Raw genomic sequence first — 26486 nt, forward strand, 5'->3', positions numbered from 1 at the left:
GATTTAGGGTTAGGTTAAGGGTTAGGTTTAGGGTTAGGTTTGGGGGGGTTAGGGTAAGGTTTTCGCTTTATTTTTACATTTTTCAATCACAGCGCGATGTTTTCGACACGCTGTGATGACGTCAAATGCGCGCTTTCATCGACCACGATTTTGTCGTCCGCGGTTTTGTGGTGGAACCTCAAAATCAAAAGGGAATCAAAGTAGGTGCTTCTAACCACAGTTTGTAACTTGTTGAAAGGGCAATACTTGGGTATTGCTTGAAAACAAAATGAATAAAAGAATCCAACTAGTGAGCTCCTAAGGCCTGAACAACATAATAAACCAATTTAGGGTATCATACAACAGGGAGTAGCTACTTTAATGCCACTGGGGATACAATGAGTATTAAAGGCAGATAGATTAAAGTTGCTTGAATTAAATCTGTCTAAATAGTTCAGGTAGAATGCAGAATATTTTTCAAGCTAATAAAGATATGAAATGGCTTTTCTTTAAATGAAAGCCCAATTTCCATCTGCATTTAATCTTAGAGTAAGTGTTCTGTGTGCATCCTGAACTTTAAAAAAAAAAGAAAAAAGAAAAGAAGTTCAGTGTGCATCCTGAACTTTTTTTAAAAAAGAAAAAAGAAAAGAAAAATGTATTTCAACTTTGCAAATTGTACATAAGTTTGTCCTGGGGAAAGGATGTTCCTCAAGCCCTCAGAAATGTATTAAAGCATTCCATCTCCACTTCCATTCAGACATTAATAGTCATTAATTATTCTATATTTATGACAGTCATAAAGTCTAAGAATTTGTTTTATAATATAAAGTCTGGGATTCTCATTTTAATTCTATAACCATTCAATGCCCTGTTATTATTAGTCCCCATTCCTATCCTTTTCTACTTGGAGCATAATCACAGAATAGATAGCAGACTGCTTATATTTGTAAACACAGAATTTAATTGCTGACAAATAGGCATATCCATATCCATTTCAGGTTCTTTGGTAGACAAAGAATTGTAAAAAATAACCTTCTTCAATCTGATACCTTCTAGTTATGCAGAACTATATAATTCCTGTCATTCTCTAGTTAAGTTGAGGAAAACTAATTAAAGCAACAATATCTTTGGTAAGTTTCATCTATTATCTCTTCATATACTGTATTGTTTCATTAGTTATGATGGGCCTTAAGTATATCCTACTATCAATTCTATAATACTTATTTCCCACTTTCTTTTTAATGCTCATTTTATAATCTAGTCATCACAGCATATTGTATATAGGCATCTATTTTCACCCAGATGCTATAAAAAACTAGTTGTGGTATAATAATTAGTTATGATTAGAATGGGTTCCTCGATTAATTTTACTTCAGTCATGAATTCCGTTGGCAATTTTAAATAAGACATTCTAGGGAATGTCTTCTTTATAGGATTATTTTTCTGAACATTTGGAAAATCAATAAAATATTAGTTACAATTATGCTTTTATATTAGATTTGTTTCAAGAAAAGCATCACAGAGAAATATAGATAAGATCATATTAGAGATGGCAGACACTTCAGACTAATCTATTTCACAGTGATGCTGTATACAGGTAGTCCTTGACTTACAACCACAATTGAGCCCAACATTTCTGTTGTTGAGACCGTTCGTTAAATTATTTTTTCCCCATTTTACAACCTTTCTTGCCACAGTTGTTTAGTGAATCACTGCATTTATTAAATTAATAACAGGGCTCTTAAGTGACTCTGGCTTCCCCATTGATTTTGCTTGTCAAAAGATTACAAAAGGGGATCACATGACCCCAGGACATTATAACCATGGTAAATATGAACCAATTGCCCAGGATCCAAATTTTGATTACATGACCACGGGGATGCTGCAATGGTTGTGTGAAAAATGGTCATGTCACTTTTTTCAGTGACACTGAGTATTTACTAAATGAACTGTTGTAAGTCAAAGACTACCTGTAGTTTTTACTGAATCAGGATCATGAAACTGTCTTTCAGAAAGATCAAATAGCGCAGAAATGTCTACATTTTTGCCATCGATTCACGAGTAACTTCAAATTTCTGAAATGAAGCCATGCTCTCTTCGGTCTAACAGTGACTGGTAGTAATGTACAGAGCAAAAATAGGAACTTTAAGAGATATAACATCAGAATATAGATAAATGTAATGTTTGGATCTTTTATCAAATCTTTCTATTCTCTTGAAGAAAGCATTCTGCAATGCTTCCTTTATTATTTCAGTTACCACAACTAGCTATATGTGTTTCACATATAAAAATAAGAAGCTGCAGTTTTAAGGCCAATATTTTTTGCATTATGACTTTCATAGTATAACCTCAATAAATTCAATTATTAATAGAGTTAATGTAAACAAAACACAGTGAATGATAAATACAGAAAAAAGCATCCATAAGAAGTTTTCAGATATCTGTATCAGTTACCGCCTGGAACCAGAGTGAAAGACACACCCATGTTCAAGTTGATGTCACCAAATCAGCATCACACTTCACTATTAGTGAAAAGACTGCTATGAATTAGAAAAAAATGCATGTGACAGATACAGGTAAAACCATATAAGAAGGATAAAGCAGCAACAAAAGAATCATAGTGAATTTCTCTCTCAGAAAAATTTACCTCCCGTGTTTTCTACTACCAGAGGAATTGTATACCTGAAACTCTTGAAGAACAAAGAGTTTGCTAACCTATGCTGGGCTCAAAGGACTGGACAGGATATATTCTAGGAATATAGGCAGGACAAAGCATCACTTTTTGGCAGCAGCAGCAATTTCCTTTCCCTGTCAGATTCATCCTAAAATTACTTACTGGGAAGTGATAAGCAGGAAGGATTGAAAATTTTAACCAAAAAAAAAAAAAAAAAAAATCCAAGGCAACGCTCATCCAAAGTGGAGCAGCCCAGTGGATTTTAGGGATCACACTACTGTCAAGAAAATGCAGAAGAGGACCATGACAGGTCCAAGTTATCCTGAAGAAGATGAAGATGGAGCGTCTGGCCTGCTGACTAGGGGGAAGGCATGTCTACAGCAACTGGAGAAAAACCCGATCGTGGGAGAAAGCCCAGAGGGGAGAATCCGAAACTCTCCTCCACTCCACCTGAGGGAGCACAGCCCCCCCCCCCGCTTTCCCTGCCCCCCCCCACCTGGCAGCGCTGCTCTCACCTTCTCCACGTTGTCAACGTTGAATTCCAGATTTTGCTGGAGGTGGAAAGCCGGGTCGCCTCGGCGCGCCATGGTGCCTCCCTCCCTCCCTCCCTCCTCAAGCCCGGAGCCTTCGTCCTCTTCCTCGCCCTGGGCTCTCAGCTAGAGCGGAGCAGCGGCATCGCGAGGAAGAGGATGGCGGGAGGCGGAGGCAGGAAAGGGGCGCCTATGCAGGGCCGGCGGTCGGTACTCTTTCAGAGGTGTGGGCGACCCTTCGCCTTTCTCCGCAGAGGGGTTGGGCGCATGGCTCAACCGGGAATTTAGCCGATTCCTCCCCAATGAATCCCGGGGGTGGGGGGCGCCTATCGGCTTGTCTGTAATCGGAGGAGGGGCGAGCCCTATGCGTCCCCGGCGGGGCCAAGGGAGTGAATGGGCAGGTCCTCCTTTAGGGGAAAGGGAGGAGAACTCCCCCCACCAGGTGGATGAAACGACCCGCCTTCGCCCTGACGGAGAGGACGAATCAAAGGGAAAGCGATAACAATCCCCTAATTTTCTCGTGGGAGGGAAGGGATCCTTCGGTCCTCCTGCCCTTCTGTCTTTAATGGCGGAGGGAGTACCGGTCCATCCGTCAGAGGAAAGATAGGCGTCCTGCCTGCCTGCCTGCCTCCTCCACCTCCTCCTGGCTCGCCGACCCCTCCACTCTGCAGTTGGCGGGTCGGTCTCCCTCCCCGAGGCGGTAACCACCGCCGCCACCTCCCCTGTCGCGCAGCCCGACTAGTTGTTGACTGACAGTTGGGCCGGGCGATCCAAACGGAGAAGGAGAATGGGGTCCTGGCGCGCTACAGGGTGGTCCATCTCAAACGCCGTCTGCTGGGTAGCTAGTTAATCGCCCTTTCATTCAGGCAGCAACGACACCCTTGCCTGTCCCTTGCCTGTCTGCGGAGGACCAGCCTCCTTGCGTTGAATCATGGGAATCGTAGTTCTAAGTCTGATCGGCGCGATAACGGATAGGGCAAGGGCAATAATTGATGGGAGTTGTAGTTTCAGGCAGACCGTGTTTCTCTTCCACACTCTCTCTGGGGGATAAAATGGCGTTTGATACAATGAGATGAGCGTGGACTTTTAATAACTAGGGGGATGTTTGGACAAAAGTCCTGGATTGTCACACGTTTTTATTGTAAGATGTATTACCATTATATGTTTATTGTTTCTCCTCTCAACGTGTTCGTTACTTTCTAGTTCTATTTTTTCCGTCTTGTCGTTTATCATTACTGTATTTGGTTCTTTTGAAGAAGCAGCAGGATTAAAAAGATGGATCATTGAATAAAACAATCCAAAGCTTTCACTCGAGGTACAAATGGCCAGGATCAAAGTTTCACATTTTGGACCCATTACCTCAAAACGTCTTTCTCTGAAAAAGGCTCTAATGTGGATAGGAAGGTGGAAAGAAAGAAAAGAACAGGGCGAACCAGTAGCAAGGCGAATAGACAGTTACTTTACAGTAGCAGTTGCTGGAAAACATGAACATGTTAGGCGCAGATCATTATAAAGAACATCTCTCTACACTGATGCTAAGAGTTGACACCAACTTGATGGCACATAATCAGCCATCTATCATTTTATTTCCTGCTTTCCGTTGCTCTTATGATGTAGCTTGTAAGAGCAATGAAGTACTTATTTTAACAAATGCAGGGTTGGCCCAGTCATTTCCAAGCTAGATATACTATATTGCCAAAAGTATTCGCTCACCTGCCTTTACTCGCATATGAATTTACAGTATTTAACCGGTGATTATGTCTTCCCGACTGAATTGCTGTCGGTATTTTTTTCCCCTTTGGATTCATTGTTGCGTCACTGACATTGCATTAGTGCCCATAATGTGGCTAGATATTTCCTTAGTCTACTCCATGCTTCATTCATTTTTATTATCCTACAGATGCATATCAGTTATAACGTGACTTCTCCAAATTAATGACTCTTTTCATTATTCTTTGTGCTAATTATAGTTAGTCTGGATTTTATTAGACTTAGAGACCGCCTCCTGCCGATTACCTCTCTCAGACCAATTAGATCTCACAGGTTAGGTCTCCTCCGGATTCCATCTGCCAGCCAATGTCGGCTGGCGACTCCCCGGGGGAGAGCCTTCTCTGTTGCAGCTCCGGCCCTCTGGAACGAGCTCCCTGTCGAGATCCGGACCCTTACTACCCTCCCGGCCTTCCGCAAAGCCACCAAGTCCTGGCTGTTCCAGCAGGCTGGGGGGTCAGAGAAACATCTACCTCCACGGAAATTGTGAATGTTGGTTTTGTTTTTAATATGTTGTCTTTGTCTCGTTCCCCCTTTCCCTTGTTTTTTGTGAGCCGCCCGGAGTCCTCCGGGAGTGGGTGGCATACAAGACAAACAAACAAACAAACAAACAAATAAATAAATAAATAGACTGATTTTCATTTATCTGTTCTGTATTAATATGAGTATTGGGTAGAGAATTTGTAACAACATCCATTAGATATCAGTCAGCAGAGATCTGGAACATGTAGCATGTCCATATGGGAATGCATGGGGCAGACAGAGGTTGAGGGGAGCAGGTAGACCAGTAAGTAGCTTGGTTCTATGATATCTAAAGCTTTGAAGGCAATAACCAGGAAACTTGAATTGCACTTGAACATCTATTGGGAGCCAATATAAGTTCATATGCAAGTAAAGGCAGGTGAGTGAATACTTTTGGCAATATAGTGTAGGTTGGATGAGTAGGGGATTGCCTCTGGCTGCAGGAGCAAAGTTGGCCGGCTTCCTCCAAATGTTCTGGTTTCCTGAACAAGGCTGCTGTCTCCTGTGTGGGGCAGACATTGAAACAGCTCTGCCAGCTTTTGCATGTGGTTGGCTGTTTGCCTCAGACAGTAAAATATATAAAGCTGCTCTGCTGAGTCCCACGCAGAGTAGCTCCAAGACGCTTAAAGGAGCTCTCCAAATGTGTGCGTCCTAAAGTCACAAGTTCTCATGCATTGGGTGAGCAACCCGCACCCCCAGCTTCCAAAAGCTTTTAATCAGTTGCAGATTTCCAAGTGGCAGAAGAAAATGTAAGTTACATGATAGCAAAAGAATCATTTAAATTTTATTTACTTTTTGCCCGATTTGAATAGGGAATATAGTAAAATAAAAAGCAGTTTTTATTCTGATCCCATTCAGTGCAGTTTTAGGATGAAACATTGGCATCATCAAAAGCCAAGTAGGACCACTATCCCAGAAAAAACTTGCACCCCTTAGCTAAACTAGACTCCATAAATAGTTTGTTTTCTATGGTGTTTCTAATCTGCTCTCAAGAGTTTTTGAACGACCACATCCATCATGACAAATCATGATGGAAATTATAGTCCAGTTTAAGGTATAAATGATAGATTTATAAGCCTACTAATTGGTTAAGCAAGTTATATCAGTTATCCATCTAGATTGTTCTCATGTTTTTATTTTATTTTATAATGGAAAAGGAAGAAAGAGCAAATGTAAAGGGGCACAATTTCTTTTTGTTCCCTATCTTTAATTTATATAGAAGGCACAAGGACTGCATTTCTCCTTGTACTATATTCATCTGCAAATAAAACCACCTCTCTATAAACCAATGGAATTGTTCTGGATTTTTTTTTCATCCTTTCAGAGAGCATGGAAAAATAATACTATAATAAAAAATTATAAGTACATTTCTTGTTGCAGGGTGTGATTAATATGTATCCTGGGAGTGAAATTATTGTATATCATTGGTCAGATAATATGACAGAATTTTGCAGTGATGACTTTATTTGATTCTTTTAAGGGGTAAGTCATTGTAGAGATTATAAATATAATATATGTAAGATAATTACAGGTAGTCCTTGACTTACAACCATTCATTTAACAATCATTCAATGTTACTATGGCACAGAAAAAAGTGATGTACAACCAATCTTCACATTTCTGACCAATCCAGCATCCCCAGTCGTCCCCACAGTCACATTGGCAAAATTTGGGTGTTTGGCACCTGGCATATATTTACAATGCTTGCAGCTCCTGGGGTCATGTGATTGCCAGTTATGACCTCCCCAGCTGGGTTCCGATAAAGTCAGTGGGAGAAGGTGGATTTGATTACTGCAGGATTCACTTAACAACTGCAGTGATTTCTTTAACAACCATGGAAAAAAATCACTCACAGCTTAATCATTGCCTTGCTTAGCAATGGAAATTCTGGTCCCAATTGTTGTAAGTCAAGGACCACTTGTACAGATACAGGAAAAAAGTTATGATTATTATTTCAGTTTTTATAACCTTTTAAACATTTAAAGCATAGTCTAACCAATTGGTTAAACCAAACAAGGTATTTTTATGTGTGTGGGCATAAAGGATGGCATTTACTTTAACATCTGATTTGTCAGATAGTTATTAGGATTAACATCTACTATATGTAAAGGTAGATGGTACAACTTTGCTGCACAATAGTTTCAAATATAAATGATGTTTAAGCTACATGCAGCTATATTGCCAAGCTAGCCAATGACATGGTTAAAAAGTGTGAATAAACATTCAACTGGCAGCATCACGGACTTTTTTCTATGAAGCTGCACATCAGTCCCTTGATTATTTATGAATTATAAATATACATTGTGTGTTTAATTAAAAATCAGTTGCATGAGACCTGATCACAAAGACTTCAGGTTTAACAAGGAAATTAGGTAGCTGCCAGAATACCATGGAAGCTAAGCCATAGCTAGGCCGGCATTTCTAGGCTTCAGAATTTAGACAACCACTATGTCACTACAGAGTAATACAGAAAATGTCATCTAGCAGCTATCTGGATTTATTCAATTCTGATATGGTACAGTATGCCTAATAAATGTGTTAAGTTTTTTGAGTACCAAAAATGATTTTGGCTGTTGCAAAGTAATATAGCTGTCTCCCTGAGTATTCGGGATATTAGGCTAGTGGTACTGACTTTTAACCAGTAATCATATGGCCAAATTCAAAGCACTGATGTGGTGATGAAGGATCCCAGAAGGAAAAAAAATGCTCTCTTCTACCTCTAGCCAAGAAGGGAAATCTTTTAAATCTGAAAAATGAAGGAACGTTAATTAAAATTGTGCTTTTTAAAAATATTCTGAAAAAGTGTAAGAAGAAAAAGAAAATTTGTAAAAATGTTCATTGTTGCTGTATGCCACCTTTTGCAGGAGTATGGGTTCCTTTGAGTCAACATTGATCTCTGGTGACTGCCTGGGCTCATCCCTGCAGTATTTTTGGCAAGATCGGTACAGTCTAAAGCAGGGTGGGGTGTCAAACTCGTGTCGTCAGGGCTCCATCACATGATGTATTGGGATGTTTCCCCCCTTTGTTAAACAGGGTGTTGCCAGCGTGTGATGCCTCTGGCCCAAGGGCCAGGAGTTTGACAGCCCTGGTCTAAAGTGAGCCTTTTCATCTTTCCCTCATAGATGAGGAGAAAAAGTTAAATTTTCACACTTTATTTTCCAAATATGTTTAACTACAATACCTTTCATCTAGCCAAAATAGTGATTGGGTACAATAGGTGTTATAGCCAGATCTAGAAATTGGGGGACATGAAGCTAGTACACTATTAAAATGTAGAAAGTGTATTTTAAACATTTCAGAGAAGCAAAGATATCTAGAGCTGCTTTTTCAGTATTTGATAATGTTTTATAATGCTTTATTTGAAACCTTAAGCAAAATTTGACTCGTGTAAATTGTAGAACTATATTTAATAATTGGCATTTCTTGTTGTTCTTTAGTTCCCTCTTATATAAGCATACATATAAGCCAAGTTTGCATTGCTTTCGCAGGCTTTATTGCTACAGGAAGTTGTTGTTGTACAAAAATAGAGTTTATCCCAATGCAAATAGAGGACAAAGAATACAAAATCAGGAAAGGAGGAATAGGAAATGCCCTTGTTAAGGCCAAGTGGGGAAAGTGGGGTGGGGTGGGGTGGGGGGAATAGTAACTGCTGATCCTAGGCCAGGGCATAGCATCAGTTTCTAATGTATACCAGACCCGCTGTCAGCTTCATAAATAGGTTGCCACCAGGGAATGAGTGGGGTACAAATAAATAAATAACTTATAGAATAAATAAGTTGGATGAGAAAATTTAAACTTTCTAAATAGGTTTAGAAAATGTCACTTCTAAAGCAGGTAGGTTCCCACTCTGCTGGTACTAAATAATGGTTGAACCAGAACTGAAAATCATTGCTGTTTTCATTGCCAACCTGGTAAATGCAGTAGTCAAGCTCCAAACCATTGCTAGTGTGTCTGTGCATGTTGTATACCAATATGCCACTGCCAACACTGATTTTATACCAAGCCCCATTTCTACTTGCAGAGGCCTTGACTGTGCTTCCACATCCGACTTGCAAAAATCCTGATAACTACTGATAACTACTTGATGGCATCAACCTTCCTTAACCCAGATCTGGTAGCTCTGAGAAACACATCAAATTTGGCCTTTTGTACATCCATTACCCTGTTCTGCTAAGATAGGCTCTCACCTGAAAAACTTTTGGATGAGGCTGATGGTTGCAATCATCAAGCTTCTCCCAAACAAACCACAATGTTATTCAATCCTCAGATAATGCACTGATTATTCTAGCACAGGTCACAAGGTTGGAGCGACTACTGAATGTTCAGGGCACTAAATAGGCTTGCAAAATTGTCCTTCATGCTTATTCACAATTGCTCCTACCTAGATGCAGTCAGAACATGTTTCTAAAAACAAGGCAGATGGTGGGCCCAAATAAAAACTGGGGAGAGAATTGCAGAATTCCTAGTGAACAGCCTTCTGATCCGGTGTATTACAAGTATCTCAAGTATCTCAAGCTAAATGCCACACCCCTATCTCTTGAATAAGGTGTGAGAATTTCCAATGCTTTTTCTTCAGTGGGACAAAAGGCTTGATAGGTAAGAAGATTTACAACACTGTCGACAGACCAATCTTTAAAGGAGAAATGTTCATTCTGGATTCATGCAAAAAAGAAACTACAGCCTATATGGTTATTACATATCAGGAATAGTAAAAATCCTTTCTGGCCCTTAGAAAGTAGGTAAACACAACCTTAGATGAACAGCAATACATGACATATTATACACCATGTCATCGTTTATTTTACAAAATGGAGAATCCATGTGCTCTTACTGCTTCAAGAGGTATGAAGAGGCTAAATAGTAGCCAGGTGCTGCTAATCAAATGACCTTGATCAATTGGCCATCAGCAAGTGTGACTACTTCTATAAAAGCCAAAGTTTTAAGAGTTTGCTGGTCTCCAGTATTGAGGTTTGTTAACAGAATGCCAAAAAGGAAAGACATCAGCAATGATCTTAGAGAAGCAACTGTTGCTCTCCATTCAACCTGGGAAGAGTTATAAGGCCATTTCTAGACAATTTACAATCCACCATTCTATAATGAGGATGATTATTCCCAAACAGAAAATATTCCAAGACAATTGCCAATCTTCTCAGAAATGGATGTCCCAGCAAATTCACCCTAAGGTCAGACTGTGCAATGCCAAGAGAAATTGCAAAAAATCTAAGAGTTACATCTCAGACTTTACAAGCCTCAGTTAGCATGCTAAAAGTTAAATTTCATGACAATTAGAAAAAGCCTGAACAAGTATGGTTTGTCTGAAAGGGTTGCCAGGATAAAGACTCTTGTCTCTAAAAAGAACATGGCAGAATGGCTTAGGTTTGCAAAGTTGCATCTGAACAAATCACAAAACATCTGGAACACTATCCTTTGGATATATGAGACCAATCTGGAGATGTTGGGCTGTAATGCATAGTGCCACATTTGGTGAAAACCAAACAGTATATCAGCACAAACCTCTGATACTAACCATCAAGCATGAGGTGATGATTTGGGCTTGTTTTGCAACCACAGGACTGGGCACCTTGTAATTATTGAATCAACTATCAACTCCTCTGTATACCAAAGTATTCTAGAATAAAATGTGAGGCCATCTGTCCAACAGTTAAAACTTGGCCGACATTGGGCCATGTAACTGGACAACGATCCCAAACACACCAATAAATCTACAATAGAATGACTAAAAAAAAAATCAAGGTGTTGCAATGGCCCAATCAAAGTACAGACATCAACCCAATTGAATGCTGTGTCAGGATCTCAAGAGAGCTGTGTGTAAAGAAATGCTCACAAACCTCAATGAACTGAAACAATGTTGTAAAGAAGAGCAGGCCAAACTTCCTCCAGAACAATATGAGAGGCTGATAAAAGTCATACAGAAAATGATTAATGAAAAAGTTATTGCTGCTAAGATATTGAATCATAAGGCATACTTTTTATAAAAAAAATGATGACATGGTATACTATGTCATGTGTTGTTCATCTGAAGTTGTATTTACCTCTTTTTAAAAATTGCTAAAGACCAGATTATTTTTTACTATGTCCTGTTACGTAAAATCCTAGAACTCAAAGAGGGTGTGCTTTCTTTTTCACATGACTGTATAACTAACATCACTGATGAGAGGTGAATGCTCTTTAAAGAAGGCCAAGATATATTTAGGCCAACCATACTATGCTTCACTCTTGTTAATTGTCCATTCATTCCTCACAACTGGACTGGAAAGCGCTAGTGTGAAGTTTATTTTTCCTCCTGCTGCCACTTACCGGCAGAGCAGGCTTATTTTTATTTTATTTATTTGTATCCCGCCTTTATCATTTTTACAAATAGGCAGTGAACACACTTTCCTTCTATTTTCCCCACAACAACAACCCTGTAAGGTGAGTTGGGCTAAGAGAGAGCGACTGGCCCAAAAGTCACCCAGCTGGCTTTCATGGTTAAGGTGGAATGTGAATTCACCATTTCCCACTTTCTAGCCTGATGCCTTAACCACTAAGCCAAATTGGCTGTCTATGATCTCTTATATCTATCTTTTATGATCTCTCTGTAGCATGAACAAGGATATGTCAATTCATAAACCCCGGGAGCTCTGAACAGATAACATATTTAGCCCACACAATCACATTCAACTGCTGAACCTTTATGCACAGTTTGCCAGACATTGTACACATCCAGGAAAGAGAAGTTCTCATACTTGATAGGTCGGCAGCAAACTTGAGAAACAGAATTCTTATACTTGGCCCCAATAACACCTTGCCGCATGATATAATTCATGACTTCATCATAGTTAGTGCGGTCACATGTCCCACTGCAATAATTGAACAAAACAAACTCCTTCGTTTCATAGCCAAGCCCCAGATCCTGCACTTTGATTGCGAGGCTATGTAAGCGACAACGACCATTTGCAGGCATTCTGGAGTTTCTCCTGGCAAATCTTGAGCGTGGTCGGGAACGCTCAAACCTGAGAAATCCTGATGTGCTCAAGTCTCGAATGCTTATGTTTTTCACTGGAAGAAAAAGGGAGAGGGGTCTTAATTCTTCCTCCCAAGGAGAAAAGAATAATTCAGGATGAGTGTTCCTAAGACAAAAAAGGGCATAAATCTTGAAGAAAATACATTCCTCAACCCATATGACCATCTGGAGAAAGGAAATCTCAAAAATCCAATTGACTTGGATCAAGAATTCAAATGAAGCACCCTCCTCCCCAAGCCACTTTCCCTGGAAAAATACCAGGTCCCTACCACTCTGCTGGTTCCATGCAGCCAGAGATTGTGGTTCAATGCGGCTTTGTTGCGTAGAGGCAGAGCTGACCAGACATCCCGAAGTTGCGATGAGTGTCCCAGCAAACAGTGATAGTATAGTTAAGGTACTCCACAAACCCGGCTCCTAAGATAACACAGGAGGATATATAACAGTAAACATGCTAATTAGGATACAAATAAAGTAGAAGATAAGAAAGCAACATTTGCTAAATGCAGGGCTATTTTACATATGATGATCCTGCCGCACGACATCACATGGCGGCTGTGGTCAGGATGGCCTTTGCCCAACTCCACTGGTGCATCAGTAATGGCCCTACATGAATTGGGAAGGTCTTGTAACAATAATTCATACTGTGATCACTGCCCAGCTGGACTACTGCAAGTGTACTCTACAAAGGGTTTGAAGATCACTTTGCAAATGCAGTTGGTACAAAATGCTGCAGCTTGTTTCTTATTGGGCACTAGTTGTCAGGAGGATATAGTATCTTGGGTGCAAGCCTTGCATTGGCTCACAAAAGGTTTTCGGGTACAATCTGAAATCCTGGTTTTGACCAATAAACTATAGATGGCTTGGAACTAAGATACCTTTGAACCATCTCCTCCAGCTAACATAAAACCATGACATGCACACCCCAGGAGAAATTGCTTGTGATCTCCTACTTAAGTGAAGTTGGGTGATGGCCTTAGTAATCCATCATAGCCCCCATGCTATGGAACAAACTTTCCTTTTAAGTTTGACTTGCTCTAATATTGATGGCATTACAGAATCAAGAAGACAAAACTCTTTTGGAGGTTTTTTTTAAAAGAAAACTTAGTTAAGATAATAACATCTTTTAAATGTGCTTTTTGTGTGTCGTTCCATTTATAGCCTGCCTTGTTGGTTGCCTTTGAATTTTAATCTTTTGCACCATGAATATTTTATTTCTTACCATGGATGCTTTATGATTGTTACATTGTTGAGAATCTTATGATTATGGAAGTATAGAATTGAAATGCAGTAAATACAGTCCTTCCATGGTATAACATGTGTCAATGATCATAGGTAAATATCAGAATGAAAAGGAATTTTTTTCACTTCAAGCATATCATGAGAAATCATGCAAATTCATCACACAAATGCAGAGGTCCATCTGAATTCATCACACAAATCAATATGTGACGACCATATATTTTGGACTGTATGGAAATGATATTCATATTAAAAATGACCACTTCAAGTGTGAAATTCAGAGCTTTGTCTGCTAGAAATAGACCAAAGAAACCAAAACAGCCAGCTCCATATACTGAAAACAAAAGTGAAAGAAGGTAGAAACTCTTCCCTCTCTCATAAATCGAATTGACGTCTTTCATAAACAAAGCCTCTGTAACTTTCCACTGTTTCTGGAACTACGGTAATGCCTTGATGTCAAGAAATTCCTTGGCATTGACTAACTCACCCTGAATCGTGCTTGTTGGACAGGCAAACTCCTGCGGGAAGAGGGAGTTCTGTCTAATCTGTGCCTTGACCGATCAACTCTCCACTCCATCCTACCTAAAATACAAAGACACAGCTCAGGAACCCAATTCCATTTCTTGAATGGGAAGACCAGTTTTCATTCTTGCAAGCTTCTGGTCCAGTTATGTCCCTTGCTTGTTGTACCAGTATGAGAAGTCCTTCCTGGACTACAAATTTCTTTCAATAAGTGTCTCAATCCATTTAAATAAAAGTGCTGAAGAAGCTCCTAATTAGATACCTTTTTTGTTTGTGACTGGCCTGGCAAAGGTATATATTGCATTTTTAAAAATTAAATCTTCTTGTAATCGGTCTGCTACATTAATAGAATGTTATATGGATATTTCCATGGTTCTATCCCAATGTATCTGTAACTGCCAGTAAATTTTTAAAAAGCAAATCCTCTAACATTAACTAAGAATAGCAACACCCAAATTAAACATAAATTTTGCAACAGAATACAAACATTATCATTCATTGTATTATGTTATTCCCAACTGCATCCAACAATATTTCATGAAATAATCATAGAACCTTCCTGTATTGGAGAGCAGTAACCTCTTAAGTATGTGTCAGGTTTACACTCATGACAGAATATCTATTAATATTTATATATTTAAAAGTGCTTCACCTAGACTTGGAACTGAATATGCTCATAGAAAAGTTTTAGATTAAAATTTTCCACACGGGGAACTATTGTGGTGTGGATGATCTCAGCAGTCCACTTTACTTTAAAAAAAACCAGTTCTATCTACCTTTCATCTGCAAAAATTTTGGATTGTAAACTAAGGGTGCAAAGAATGGATTTCTTGGAGCAACATCACTAGTGGTTCCTTTTATCGCCCTCAGAATGCCCCAAATAGGTGACCTTTTTCATTTTGGGGATTTTTTAAAGGGCAAAATGGGAGCCCTAAGACCTGCAAATATTTAAATAATTCATTTCATTCATTAAAACTCCTGATACTCCATCAAAATAGGCCTTGGATCACCTACTTTTCAAAAGCCAAGTCTGGTGCGGACCTTGAACTCATAGGAATATCTTTAAGCAATTTAATTGTTTTAAGCTCTTCAGAGCAGAGATCTATTTTTTTTATCCCACAATGGGCATACAGAAATGGGATAAATATAATTACATACAAAAATATGCTAATCAAAGAAATAAATCTGATTCACCACCATTCAACACACTTTTGTGTATAACTGTAATCTAATCTTTTAGTTTTTACTGTCAGCTATTTTTACCCACTCAATACTCATGGATATTTTTCTATGTTTGCACTGTTTCTTTCAGACCCTTTCCAGCTGCCTATTAAAAATGAATCACGCTACTGGCACTGCCATGTTGAATGAAGCACCAGAAACCTAGGTGGAATCTTCCTGCCTTCACACCATCTTCTGACCTGCAATTACAAAGAGCAACTCTTTGGAGAACTGAATGGAGAGATGGAGAGTTCACAAAGAGGCTTGAGTAGTAGCTGGAACTAATGAAAAAATGCTAAACCTTTGTGTCACATCCTGCTTTAATTTTAGACATCTTGGGCAAGCAGAAATGTGCCCCATCTCTGGACAATATTTCTTTTTTTACAATGCAGGGCTAGGAAGCCTCATGAACAATCACTCCCAAGATTCCTCACCAATGGTATTCTGGCTGAGACTTTTCGGAGTATGGGATCAGATATTTGGGATCCTAATTTGAATTTGTAGGAAGTTTGTATTTTTCTCCCACAAGGTGGCAACACATAACCAGTTTTTTCCCCCTACTGCTTTCTTTGCCCACACAGGAAGAGTTCCTTCTCATTATTTCCCAAGGACTGACAGAGTTCCTAGACCTGACTTTTCAGAAAAGAATATAGAGGAGTCCAAATTCCTTCAGAGAGCATCAAGAACCCAACAGTTCAACCCCGAACTACATGTATTCTCTTTTATTGCAGACACATTAACGGCTTGGAATGTCTTTATATTTTTTTGAGGAGACCTACAGATAAAGCTGGAATATGATCACTGAAGTAAAAACAAGGATAGAGAAAGTTTGAACAGCATTCTTCAAAATGAAAAAGGTCTTCTGCAGTCACGACACAAGCCGAAGGTTGAAAATCAGGCTTGTCAGATGCTATATTTTTTCTATCCTGCTCTACAGAGTAGAGAGTTGATCTCTGACAGAAAGTCACTTGAAGAGACTAGAGGCATTTGGAATGTGAATTTACAGGCAGCTATAAGTTGGCTTGACAAAATCAGAAATGAGGAGGTGATAAGCTGCCTGGGGAAGCCAAGGGAAATAGTCAAAACCATAAAAAATGACAGTTAAAATTTTGGACATGTGATGCAACACCCGGAAAAATATGGCATACTTCACTTAATCTTCCAAGGAAAGATTGAAGGCAAATGAGGTCCAGGCAGAAGAAAAATATCATGGCTTCAAAATCTAAGGGACTGGTTTGGACAAAACTTAATAGTACTTTTCAGGCTGTTGATAAAAATAGGATCGCCAACATGATCACCAATGTCCAATGACGGATATGGCACAAGAAGAAGAAGACAGATAAAGCCACTTTCTGAAGAACAACACTCCTACCCTTTCTAAATTGTTTTGGTCTTTCTTGGAATCTGCCAAGGACTATGCAAGGAAAGCAACATATTTTCAGAAACACCCAGTAAATATGGTTAATTTAATTTTTCCTCTTTCAGCTTTCATGTAGGGCCACAATCAGGTGTCTTTTATCTGCCATTCAGAAATGATTAAAAAAAAGTTTTGTTTGTTTTCAATCCCAGCCACACAAAAATGAATACATTGCTGACATCTGCTTCCACATCTTGCAAATCCATACAGAAGTCATCAGCTTCCAGCAATAAGTTCAGATGTTTTGGATAATGACACTTTTCCTTTTCTTTGAGTGGGAAAGCTGTACCTTCTTCTAGTATTATGGTAAAGCTGCTAGGCCTTAATTTCATTTATCTGCATTATGGCAAGTATCCAAGATCTGAAACTGAATTGACAAAAAAAAGTTGGAACCAGGGGAGATATGAGAGAAAAGCAACATGCAGAAATAGCTGGGCCTATTCATTGAAGAGTTTGCTGCAAACCTGACTGGAAAAACCTAAATAACCCCTTAGGTTCATTCCTAAAAGTTGACACTTAACATGCTAACACATGCAAAGTCAATGTCAGATCACTCCTGTTCCATCACTGTAATTTGTGTCATTAACTGGTTATTTCACTGTATTCATAAATGAGAAATGTTTAGAGTGGGTTTTGTAAAAAATCAAACAGTGCAAGCACCCAAAACCTTTTTCCCCCACAGGCAATTCAGCAAACAGGTCAAACAATGGATAATAAAGAACATACTTGTCAACTGCAGTCTGAATGGCTATTTCTGAGTGACTTCACAGCAGTTTACCAATAAGATGCCTCAAGTTCCACTTGGATTTTGATGTACTAGAGCAAAAGAAAAATATTATCCTGTTGAATGCCTAGAAATACCAGAACAAGTGTTCACATTAAGGCGGCCTGTTGCCAAATTGTTGAAGGAAGCTCATTTGATGTTTACTTTCCAAAACAAAGGGATGTTGGCAACAAATATTTTTTTAATTTGGTAGATTGCCAATGTATTCATTATCTAGCACAACCTGCTCACCTTTAGAAAGCATCAGTGATATATAACATGCTGTATGCAATATCTCTAGTGGCTAGAAACACAAGACAATGTCATAAAATTAGAGACACCATTCTAGAGACAAGTGTAGATGGAGCAGCCCAACCTTTTATAAATCCCCCCACAGTAGCAGCAAATGTGAGTAAATTAAGACAGGCAGGAACTGCATCAAAAATTGCAACCTTATGTTGCAATTCCCACATTCCCCTCAACTGCAAATAATCAGCAGAGAGGTGCCTCTAAAATCAGTATTAAGAAAGGAAAAGTGAGCTAGCTTACTCCAGTGATGGTGGGAATTGGATAAAGGGATTGCACATATACAGTGCAATCCCTGGCATGTTTACTCAGAAGTAAACGTTTCAGAAGAAGTATTTATGAATTGCACTCTTGGTTCTTAAAGAACACCAGCTTCAATAAAATGTGTGGAACTTCGAGACTCTTTTGGATCTTAGTAGAGCTCAAAGGACAAATTAGATATCGTCCAGCTTGATTGATCTGGGCTGAAAGCCTCAACTGAAGTCCTAGTAATAGAGAGGACTGTTGAGCAGATTCCTGGGCATCAGGAAAGGAAAAGGCCACCCATCAGTTGGGATCAAGGAAAAAGATCGCGAACCTTTTTCACACAGATTGCACCTCTTTCCAGCCACCCACCAGACCTCCCCACTCCCCACCGTTGATTCCCTGCTTCCCTGCCTGGACAACTAGGACTTTTGGAAGCCACGAGGCAGACCGGATCGGAGCAAGAAGCCTGGAATCGAGGCAACCGGGAGAGTGAGCAGGGGTTCTGAGCCACTCTCTGGAGAATAAATGCGCTTTTAAGCCCAGATCTGTGGGAGGCAACAACGTTGCTCCTCCCTACCCCCTAAGATCTTCCAAAGTAGATTTGCTTACACAAATACATTCGCCCGCTACCCTCATTTGCCCCGATCTCTCCTCCCCCAACACCCCCTCCCTCCTTCCCTCCCGCTGGTTTGGAAGGCGCTCGCACACTTTTCCAAGTCAGCCCCACTCACCGTGCGCTCCGTCTCGACAGATCGGGCGCCTTCTGCTGCGCGCGGCTCTCCGGGGACCATGCTCCGAGAATCCGGGCCGTGAAGCGCCTCCTTCTGGGTACCGGCCCTTCCAGAGCATCGAATTCGCTCCCTGTACCGGAGAGATACAGTCGCCGCGGGGCCAGGTTAGAGAGATGCCCTCGCCAGAAAAAGCTACGGAGGGAGAGGACCCGTAACTCTTTCAGGCGGACAGAGATTTCGCGTCTCCCCGATTTGGGACGGAGCCCAGAATAGGGGCAGGCGCGCAGCCACCCACCCCCCTCCGCAACATGTTTTGCCGCGAGGGACTCGCCGCTGGCCCGCTCTTTCCCTTACCTCCCGGCGACGGCAGCTCCACGGCAGCTCCTGCGTTCAGCCGGCCCCGGAGGCCATGGGATCGTTCCACTAAATATCCGACCTTCACGTCGCCAGCATGGCCAGGAGATGCCCGGCGCGCTCAGCGCCCTCCTGTGGGGAAAGTTCGGGTTATAGCGGCTGAGGCCCCGGACAGAAGCGGCAGGGCAGGCCCCGATCCACGGACTCCCATCCACGCCGGCCCGCGCAGCTCAATCCGCGGAGCCAGGAAAACCCGCCAAGGGGGCGCCCAGCCTGCGGGACTCGGACTCGTGACCGGCAGAACTCCAGTCCAGGCGGCCTCTGGGAGGGAGAAAAGGACCGGCTCCATCTCAGCGCCGAGCTGAGTCCGGTGTCAAATTCCAGGCTCAGCTGTCACCTGATCCCCAGAGCGGGGCGGAGCGGGTTAGTCCCGACGAAGAGAGAGAGACAGATATCCACGGAAAGGATGGGGAAGGAGCCCCCCGCCATCCCCTTCCTCCTGGGGCCAAGGGAATTTAGAAGCAGACGTCGCCGATTGGCCACCTGTGCGCCGAGGGCTTGGGCATCTTGTATAGGCGAGCACTTTTACACTGGAAACGAGGGGGAGCCCTCTGGAAGCTGGCAAGAAATAATGAATGCTGAACTCAAGGGCTAAAACCCAGCACAAATTTGGCTCAAATAAATTAAGGACTGGCTCCTTTGTTTTCTTATGTTCCTTCTGGTCCTAATACTCACCTCACTGAGCCCTGCTGCACCAGACGAAGAACACACGTGCAAGTAAGCAGAAGTTGCACACTTGCTGGGTGATCACAGTAGCAGAAAATATTTTTGTCTATTCATTGCCTTGGGCAGCCCTAAAGGCACCAGTTTTGACAGTCTTTTTGTCCAAAGCGGAGAGAGTGATTAGGAAGATCTTCACAAGAAGAGAGAGAGAGAGAGAGAGAAAAGCCCAGATAAATGAATAGAAACAGTGGCCGTTTCTATTGCAATCACTACTTTTAGGGGAGATATAAAGTAACACAGCAATGATGAACATGAGACAAATATGGAAACGCAAGGACATCAACCTGGCAATCAAATGTAGGTTAGTTCATTGGGTTCCCCATAACTTCCTATGGTTGTGAAATTTGCACCTTAAAAAATGAACAGGATGAAAATTTATTTGTTTGAGTTATGGTGGTGGAGAAGACTCTTGCGTATTCCTTAGACAGCAAAGGCAACTAACAAGCAAGTACTGGAGCATGTAACACCAGACATGTCATGTAACACAAAGGCAAAGATCACAAAGCTGTGATTTTGGCTCACTTATTTTGGCCATGTCATGCGAGGAAATTCACTGGGGAAAGCAATTACACTTGGAAGAATTAGTGGTAAAAGGAAAAAAAAACACAGAAAAATCAAAGAACACAGCTGGACACCATTAAAGCCAGAGCCTAGAAAAACTCAAAGAATAGTCAAGATTGGAAGAAGTGGAGGGACCTGGCCCACAGAATCACCAAGAGTCTGACTCAACTGAATGGTTAACATCATTATCAGAGTACCACAGGATCACTGACAAACTCTAAGCACCAGTTCTCAGACACTAGCTTGGTAGTCTTGAAAAAATTCACAGTTCTGAGCTTGGTTGAAGGCTCTTGGATATGCAATATGGTCTAGAACATGTGGGACTAACCTTTAGCCCTGCGGGCCAGATCCAGCCCACAGGGTACTTAGATCTGGCCTGCAGGACCACCCTGGAAACACTGAAGGACTGGTCCGCAGTGCTTCTGCCAACAAAAACAGGCTCCCGAGCTCCATTTTCGGCTGCCACAGCCTCCTGCAACCCTCTGCCAGTGAAAACGCCTGCAGCCCTCCCGAGCTCTGTTTTCACTGGCAGAGGATTGCAGGAAGCTGGCAGCCAAAAATAAAGCTCAGAAGCCTCTTTTCACTGGCAGAGCGCTCCGGCCATCACCGGCACCCTCAACAGGAGTGATGTCAAGCTGGCCACGGCCACCATGGCCATGCCCACCCCGGGCTCCTGAGGTCAAACACAACCCTGATACGGCCCTCAATGAAATTGAGTTTGACACCCCTGATCTAGCACAGTGTTTTTCAAACTTGGCAACTTTCAGATGTCTGAGTTTCAACTCCTAGAATTCTCCAATGCACCTGGAGAATTCTAGTAATCGAAACCCACAAATCTTAAAGTTGCCAAGTTTGAGAAACATTGATAGCACAAATAAATTGGAAATTTTATTGCATTCTTGAAGTTACTTAAATACTTTATTGGCTTTTGTCAGCTTGAAAATGCAGTCCATTCTTAACTCACAACAGATTACCATAATCCCACAGTTTTTTTCCCTGCCGCCCTTCCCACAGTTCTGCCTTGCACTTTTTGGTCTTGAAACTGAGGTTTTGTTCATTGTTGATACAATTGACATTTCTTGACAGAAACTCTGTCTGCCATGTTGACTCCCAGACTGTTGCTCAGAGTTCACAGCAATTGTTGCTCCTCTGAAAGTTCTGGTAATTTAACAGATGAAATGGACTAATTTGTTGCAGTGCTCTACGTCCAAATGATTATGGATGTGTTTGTCTCTAATAAGGTGTCATGCATTGTGTTAATGACACTACTCTTCCATCTTCTACATTTCCTTGGCAGAACCTCTGCAGTTCTTATTTTCAGGTTCTCAGATGTAGAAGACATAGACATCTGATACAAACTAAATAAAAAAATAGGATATTGTGCATTACCATGCCACAGTGCAGTCCTAGCCTTTTGTATTTGCATCCTGGTGTTGGACATGATATATTTCAACATCTTGACACACCTCCCCCTTGTAAATACCTATTGTTTAGTACATTTTGTATTTAGGAAATTCTTACAATAACTGAGACTAAGTGGAGATCATCCTGGTCCATTTCCATCTATTCCTATCCATTCAAAGTTCCCTCATTTAGCTGACTTTTTTCTAGAGTAAGATGAATATAAAGTAATTATTTCACTTTAATTTTAAAGTGACTTAGAAAACTTGTCTTTTACCAGTGACATGTATAAAAAGATATATCCAGCATGTATCATGTATATATGGAAACGTATGACTAGTTCCCCCCCCCCCAACTACTAGTAAAAAGATTATTCTTTATATTATTCATGTTGTCTTGTATTCTTCCATGGACTGCACCAGTAGAGGCTAAACCAGGTTCGTTGTATACATGATGTACAATGACAATAAAGACTTTGATTGATTGATTGATTGATGTCCGTATCATGGACAATCATACACTTCACATCTCCCTGCTACCACTCCAAGTCTGTGCTGCTGAAATTTGACAGCATAATCTCAGAATATTTTTCAGTCTTGGGGGAATTTACAGGTAGGAATGGTAGCAAATTGTGTTCCAGAGGCTACCTACTCCATTCCCACTTTGAACCACATCCATAAATACCCTCTCTCCCCCCAAAGTCCATACAATTCAGCTGTACACCTGCTAGGAATTTACTACATCACTAATGGTCTCTTGCAACCTTCAGAAGGACAGACACTGACCCTATCAGAAGTATCCATCATGCTATTCTTTAATATTTAAATTTGAGTGGCAATAACTTTCCATTAATTTGGTCAGATCCTTCTCTGTCCATTTCTGGAAAGAGCAGGAACAGAACGTGAGACTTAATGCCTACAGTGCCTACCATTCCAGCCTTCTTGGCTATAATTCCTGGCTCAGAACTGCAGTGGCCAAAGTGACTCTTAGCTAGACGTCACCAGTGGAATTCCCCAGATGACTCACAACTTCCCTCCCTACACCAGGTACCTGATAGATCAAGCCCCACATAGTGGCAAAGATTATATCAATCAGCTTATGGACAAGTTGTTACTTCAAAACATCCATTTTATTTTTCTACTGTAGTTAAATAACTCAGCTGGCACAGCAGAAATTTTCTTGGACTTCAAATAGCTTTTTCCTGGGAGGCCTTGGAAAGGGATTGTGCCCCTTTATTTTTTCCAGGTTCCCTGATTTCAACAGCTTTGGAGCATGAATTGATGTCTCATATCTCCTGCCTCCCCTTCCCTATTTGCTGTTGCATGTAAGCCCCTCCCCTCCCCCTCCATTGCATTTCTGACTGGCTACATTTGCTCTCAGTTGCTCTCTCTCTCTTCCCCCTACTTACTTTTTCCAAATGGGGCGCTGTCTTGTCACAGGATCAAAACCAGTATAGCTTGATCAATTGCCAATCCAAATTGGAGGGGGTGGAGGCTTATTTAATAACTTTGCTTTGGAGATCTGCTGGATGCTCATGAGTGCTTTCCGCTGGATGGCAAATGAGTCTATACTTCTGCGTCTAGCCCTCCCCCTACAGCCTACCCAGCTCTATATATAGGTAAAGAATTATTTACTCTTAGCCACAGAGGAACTTATCCCTGAGCACATTTGCTTAAATCTATTAGGATTATCCTATATGACAGTTCCGTTTTATTAAAGTGTAGCCACTCCCCTTTAGCTCACATTTGTATGAAATGAATTTAGTATTATCGATTCAGGCGGAATAACTTGTTTAGAGAACTAGCATCAGATTGAGTGCTATCAAAAATATCATACTAAATGGATTTCTGGTCTCATCCAGCGATGAGAAATAAACACTTTGATAGAGTGAGGCATCAGGATAAAACATTTTTTCCTATGATAATGGCAATGTTAAGCACAAGAATTGTGGTATTTTTACTAACAGTCTTCTAGTTACAATTCCACCTTGTTCATAAAAATAATTGCTGCACAATGTATGTGTGTGTGTATGTGTGTGTATGTATATATATATGTCTATGTGTGTGTTTGTGTGTTGCATATATATGCAACACAAATGCAACACACAAACACACATACATATATATATATATATACCCAAACATTTCCCACTGAATATTTGGTACTCCCTCCTGCCTCCCCTCAACTGTTTCAAGAAGGCTATTTTAAGCAACTATAACTTGTGCCTGAATTTCCTTATTTGCATTTTCCTTCTCCATCCCTTCTTCCTTTTGGGTAATGTTTTCACTGTCTTGCATTTTAATTAATGTATTGCTTTTTGAATGGTTTTGGAATTTTATCGATTAATCCTCCCCTAAATGATATAACGCGTAGAATAAAGAAGATTTGCCCAGGATGGAGCCCACATGTGAATTAAAACTTCTTATTTTCCTAGATTTTTAAGTGAACTTTTACAATATATCATTCTCATTTTATATACTTTTGTATTCTTAACAGATTTGGGTACTCCTTTATGTCAAGGGTTTTGATCTCTATAGAGTTGCCACTGTATAATCTGTTTTGAATTAATTTGCTGTAAATCATAAATATTATGGAGAGGAAGTAAATAAACTGTGCTGCCTGTCACACATGTTGTGTGTGTCCTTTTCTTAATTCTCCAAAATTCAGGGAAACTCCATTAACTATGGGAGTCACTTAAAGGGTTTATTTGTCTTTCTGCCACTATCCAACTCTTTTCTGACTTAAAAATTAGCTTGTGCTTTTCTTTTCTTTATATCTCAGAGGTGACATAATAGCACAGACATTCTTAACATTTAAACCATGAAGCAAGTTATCTTTTAATAAATAACTTAAAATATATTTAGGTTAAATTAATATCAACATGTTTATAGTTGTAAATTGTTGTCTTCCCCAGTACTAATAGCAGGTAGTCCTTGTATTACAACAACCTGGGACTGGAATTTCCATACATAAGCAATGCAATCATAAAATGTGATGTCACATGATCCTTAGCAATAGCAATCCTACAGTCTTGTTTGCTGTTCTAACCCCAGGGCTGCATAGGTCATAAAGCAAAAAATCCAGGACAGCATGGGAGTCTAGTCAAGAAGGCAGGCAGATCCACAGCTAGCATGTGGGGTATTGCAGGTAGGTAATGCAGAGGATAGGTGGGTGTATAGGAGGTATAAGAAGCTGTGACCAGGCGCTACAGTGTAGTGAATGGGTGCTCAGGTGCTGAAGAAGGTGGGAATGCTAAGGGCAGGTTCTACATAGGACAGGCAAGCAGAAAAACAACGAGAGTGGGAACAACCTCTGATTTCCTGCTGGCTTCCCCATTGACTTTGCTTATGTGAAATCGAGGAACCTCAGAAATCACAATCACATGACCATGGCTGCTAGAAAATTTAACTGCAAGCCATATGCTAAGGAAGGATGCTGTGATTGTCACAACTCTGCAGACTGATCATAAGTCCCTCCATAACTTTGAAGTGTCATTGAATTAATAGTCATAACCTGGAATATAAACTGGAGTGCTACCTTGTACTGCCATTCTTTGCAGTACTACTACCAAATCATCACACTCTCCAAGTAGAGATTGTAGCCTTCAAGATGCATGGAATGTTTTTCTTCTCTTTCAGAGATGGAGCCTGGCTATGTATACTTTGCATGGCTTGTAGTAAAACTTGGATAATCTATTACAGATTGCCATATATATATATATGAAACAGGAGTGGGTTCCGGATCCCATTCCACATGAATGCACGCAGTGTGCGCATGCGTCTTACCTGCCAGCGACACCTCCGCAAGCCTCCATGACACTCCAGCTGCTTGGCGGAGTGTTGTGCAGGTGCTGTATGTGCCATGCACATGCGCAGAAGCGCCAAAAGCTTTAAACAACAGGTAAGGAGGGAGAGTGGGTGGGCCCTCTGGAGCACTGTACTGGAACAGTACCCGGTGCTCTGAGCAGGCTCCGTACCGCCTGCAACACGCCACTGATATGGAAGCTACAGCAACACCCTTCATTATACTTGTAGTGCCAATTTAAGTAATTTTTCACATAGCAAGAAAAATACCAAAACATGTATATCAGACTTTCACAACTTGGTACCCATTGTGTGATGTAGGTAATTCCCGTAGGCCATTCTGTGAGGGGTGCATGAGACCTGAAGTTAATGTACTGGATGGCAGAAAGCTGGAGGACATACATATGGACTCAAGCGCTGCTGTTTAATTTTCAGGGAAGACAAAAAGAATTCTAAATGACATAGTTGTCTTTTGGAAGGTTCTTTCCAAGCTCTTCCAGCTTAATGAACAGAACTTTGGTAGTATATCTTTGTGTATGGAAAAATGAAAGCAAACAAATGTAGATAGATGAGATTCAGTCTTTTTTTTTTTACATCCCTTCATTGTGCTAGAACTATTTTTCCCAGCTTAATTCTCTCTGGG

At 40.8% G+C, this 26486-nt stretch overlaps 2 protein-coding genes across 3 annotated transcripts in view; both read right to left on the reverse strand.

Annotated features, from left to right (window-relative positions):
* IPO13 (importin 13) overlaps positions 1-4023 on the reverse strand; it is a 52778-nt gene extending 48755 nt beyond the window's left edge. The window contains exon 1 of one of the 2 annotated variants that reach the window (XM_032217233.1): positions 3169-4023. In XM_032217233.1, the coding sequence (XP_032073124.1) occupies positions 3169-3240 (72 nt within the window). In that variant the 5' untranslated portion in view covers positions 3241-4023. The remainder of the gene's footprint in view (positions 1-3168) is intronic. The other variant, XM_032217234.1, reaches the window with a different exon arrangement.
* A 7968-nt stretch (positions 4024-11991) lies between these two features.
* ARTN (artemin) lies at positions 11992-20613 on the reverse strand. The gene is made up of 6 exons (XM_032217881.1): positions 20601-20613; positions 19296-19415; positions 18942-19071; positions 14223-14313; positions 12766-12910; positions 11992-12531 (listed from the first exon to the last, which is right to left on the reverse strand). Exons 1-6 carry the CDS (start codon positions 20611-20613, stop codon positions 12131-12133), a joined length of 900 nt encoding a protein of 299 aa, XP_032073772.1. The 3' UTR covers positions 11992-12130.
* Positions 20614-26486: the final 5873 nt, after the last annotated feature.

Source organism: Thamnophis elegans, chromosome 5, assembly GCF_009769535.1.
Source record: "Thamnophis elegans isolate rThaEle1 chromosome 5, rThaEle1.pri, whole genome shotgun sequence".
NCBI classification, from domain to species: domain Eukaryota; kingdom Metazoa; phylum Chordata; class Lepidosauria; order Squamata; family Colubridae; genus Thamnophis; species Thamnophis elegans.

Bases quoted from the DNA above. Each gene is read 5' to 3' on its own strand.
- ARTN (XM_032217881.1), bottom strand. The intron at 12,911-14,222 runs GTGAGTTAGTCA...GTGTTATCTTAG, and splicing joins TCCAACAAGCACGATTCAGG to GAGCCGGGTTTGTGGAGTAC. The intron at 12,532-12,765 runs GTAGGGACCTGG...TTTTTCTTCCAG, and splicing joins TGCATGGAACCAGCAGAGTG to TGAAAAACATAAGCATTCGA.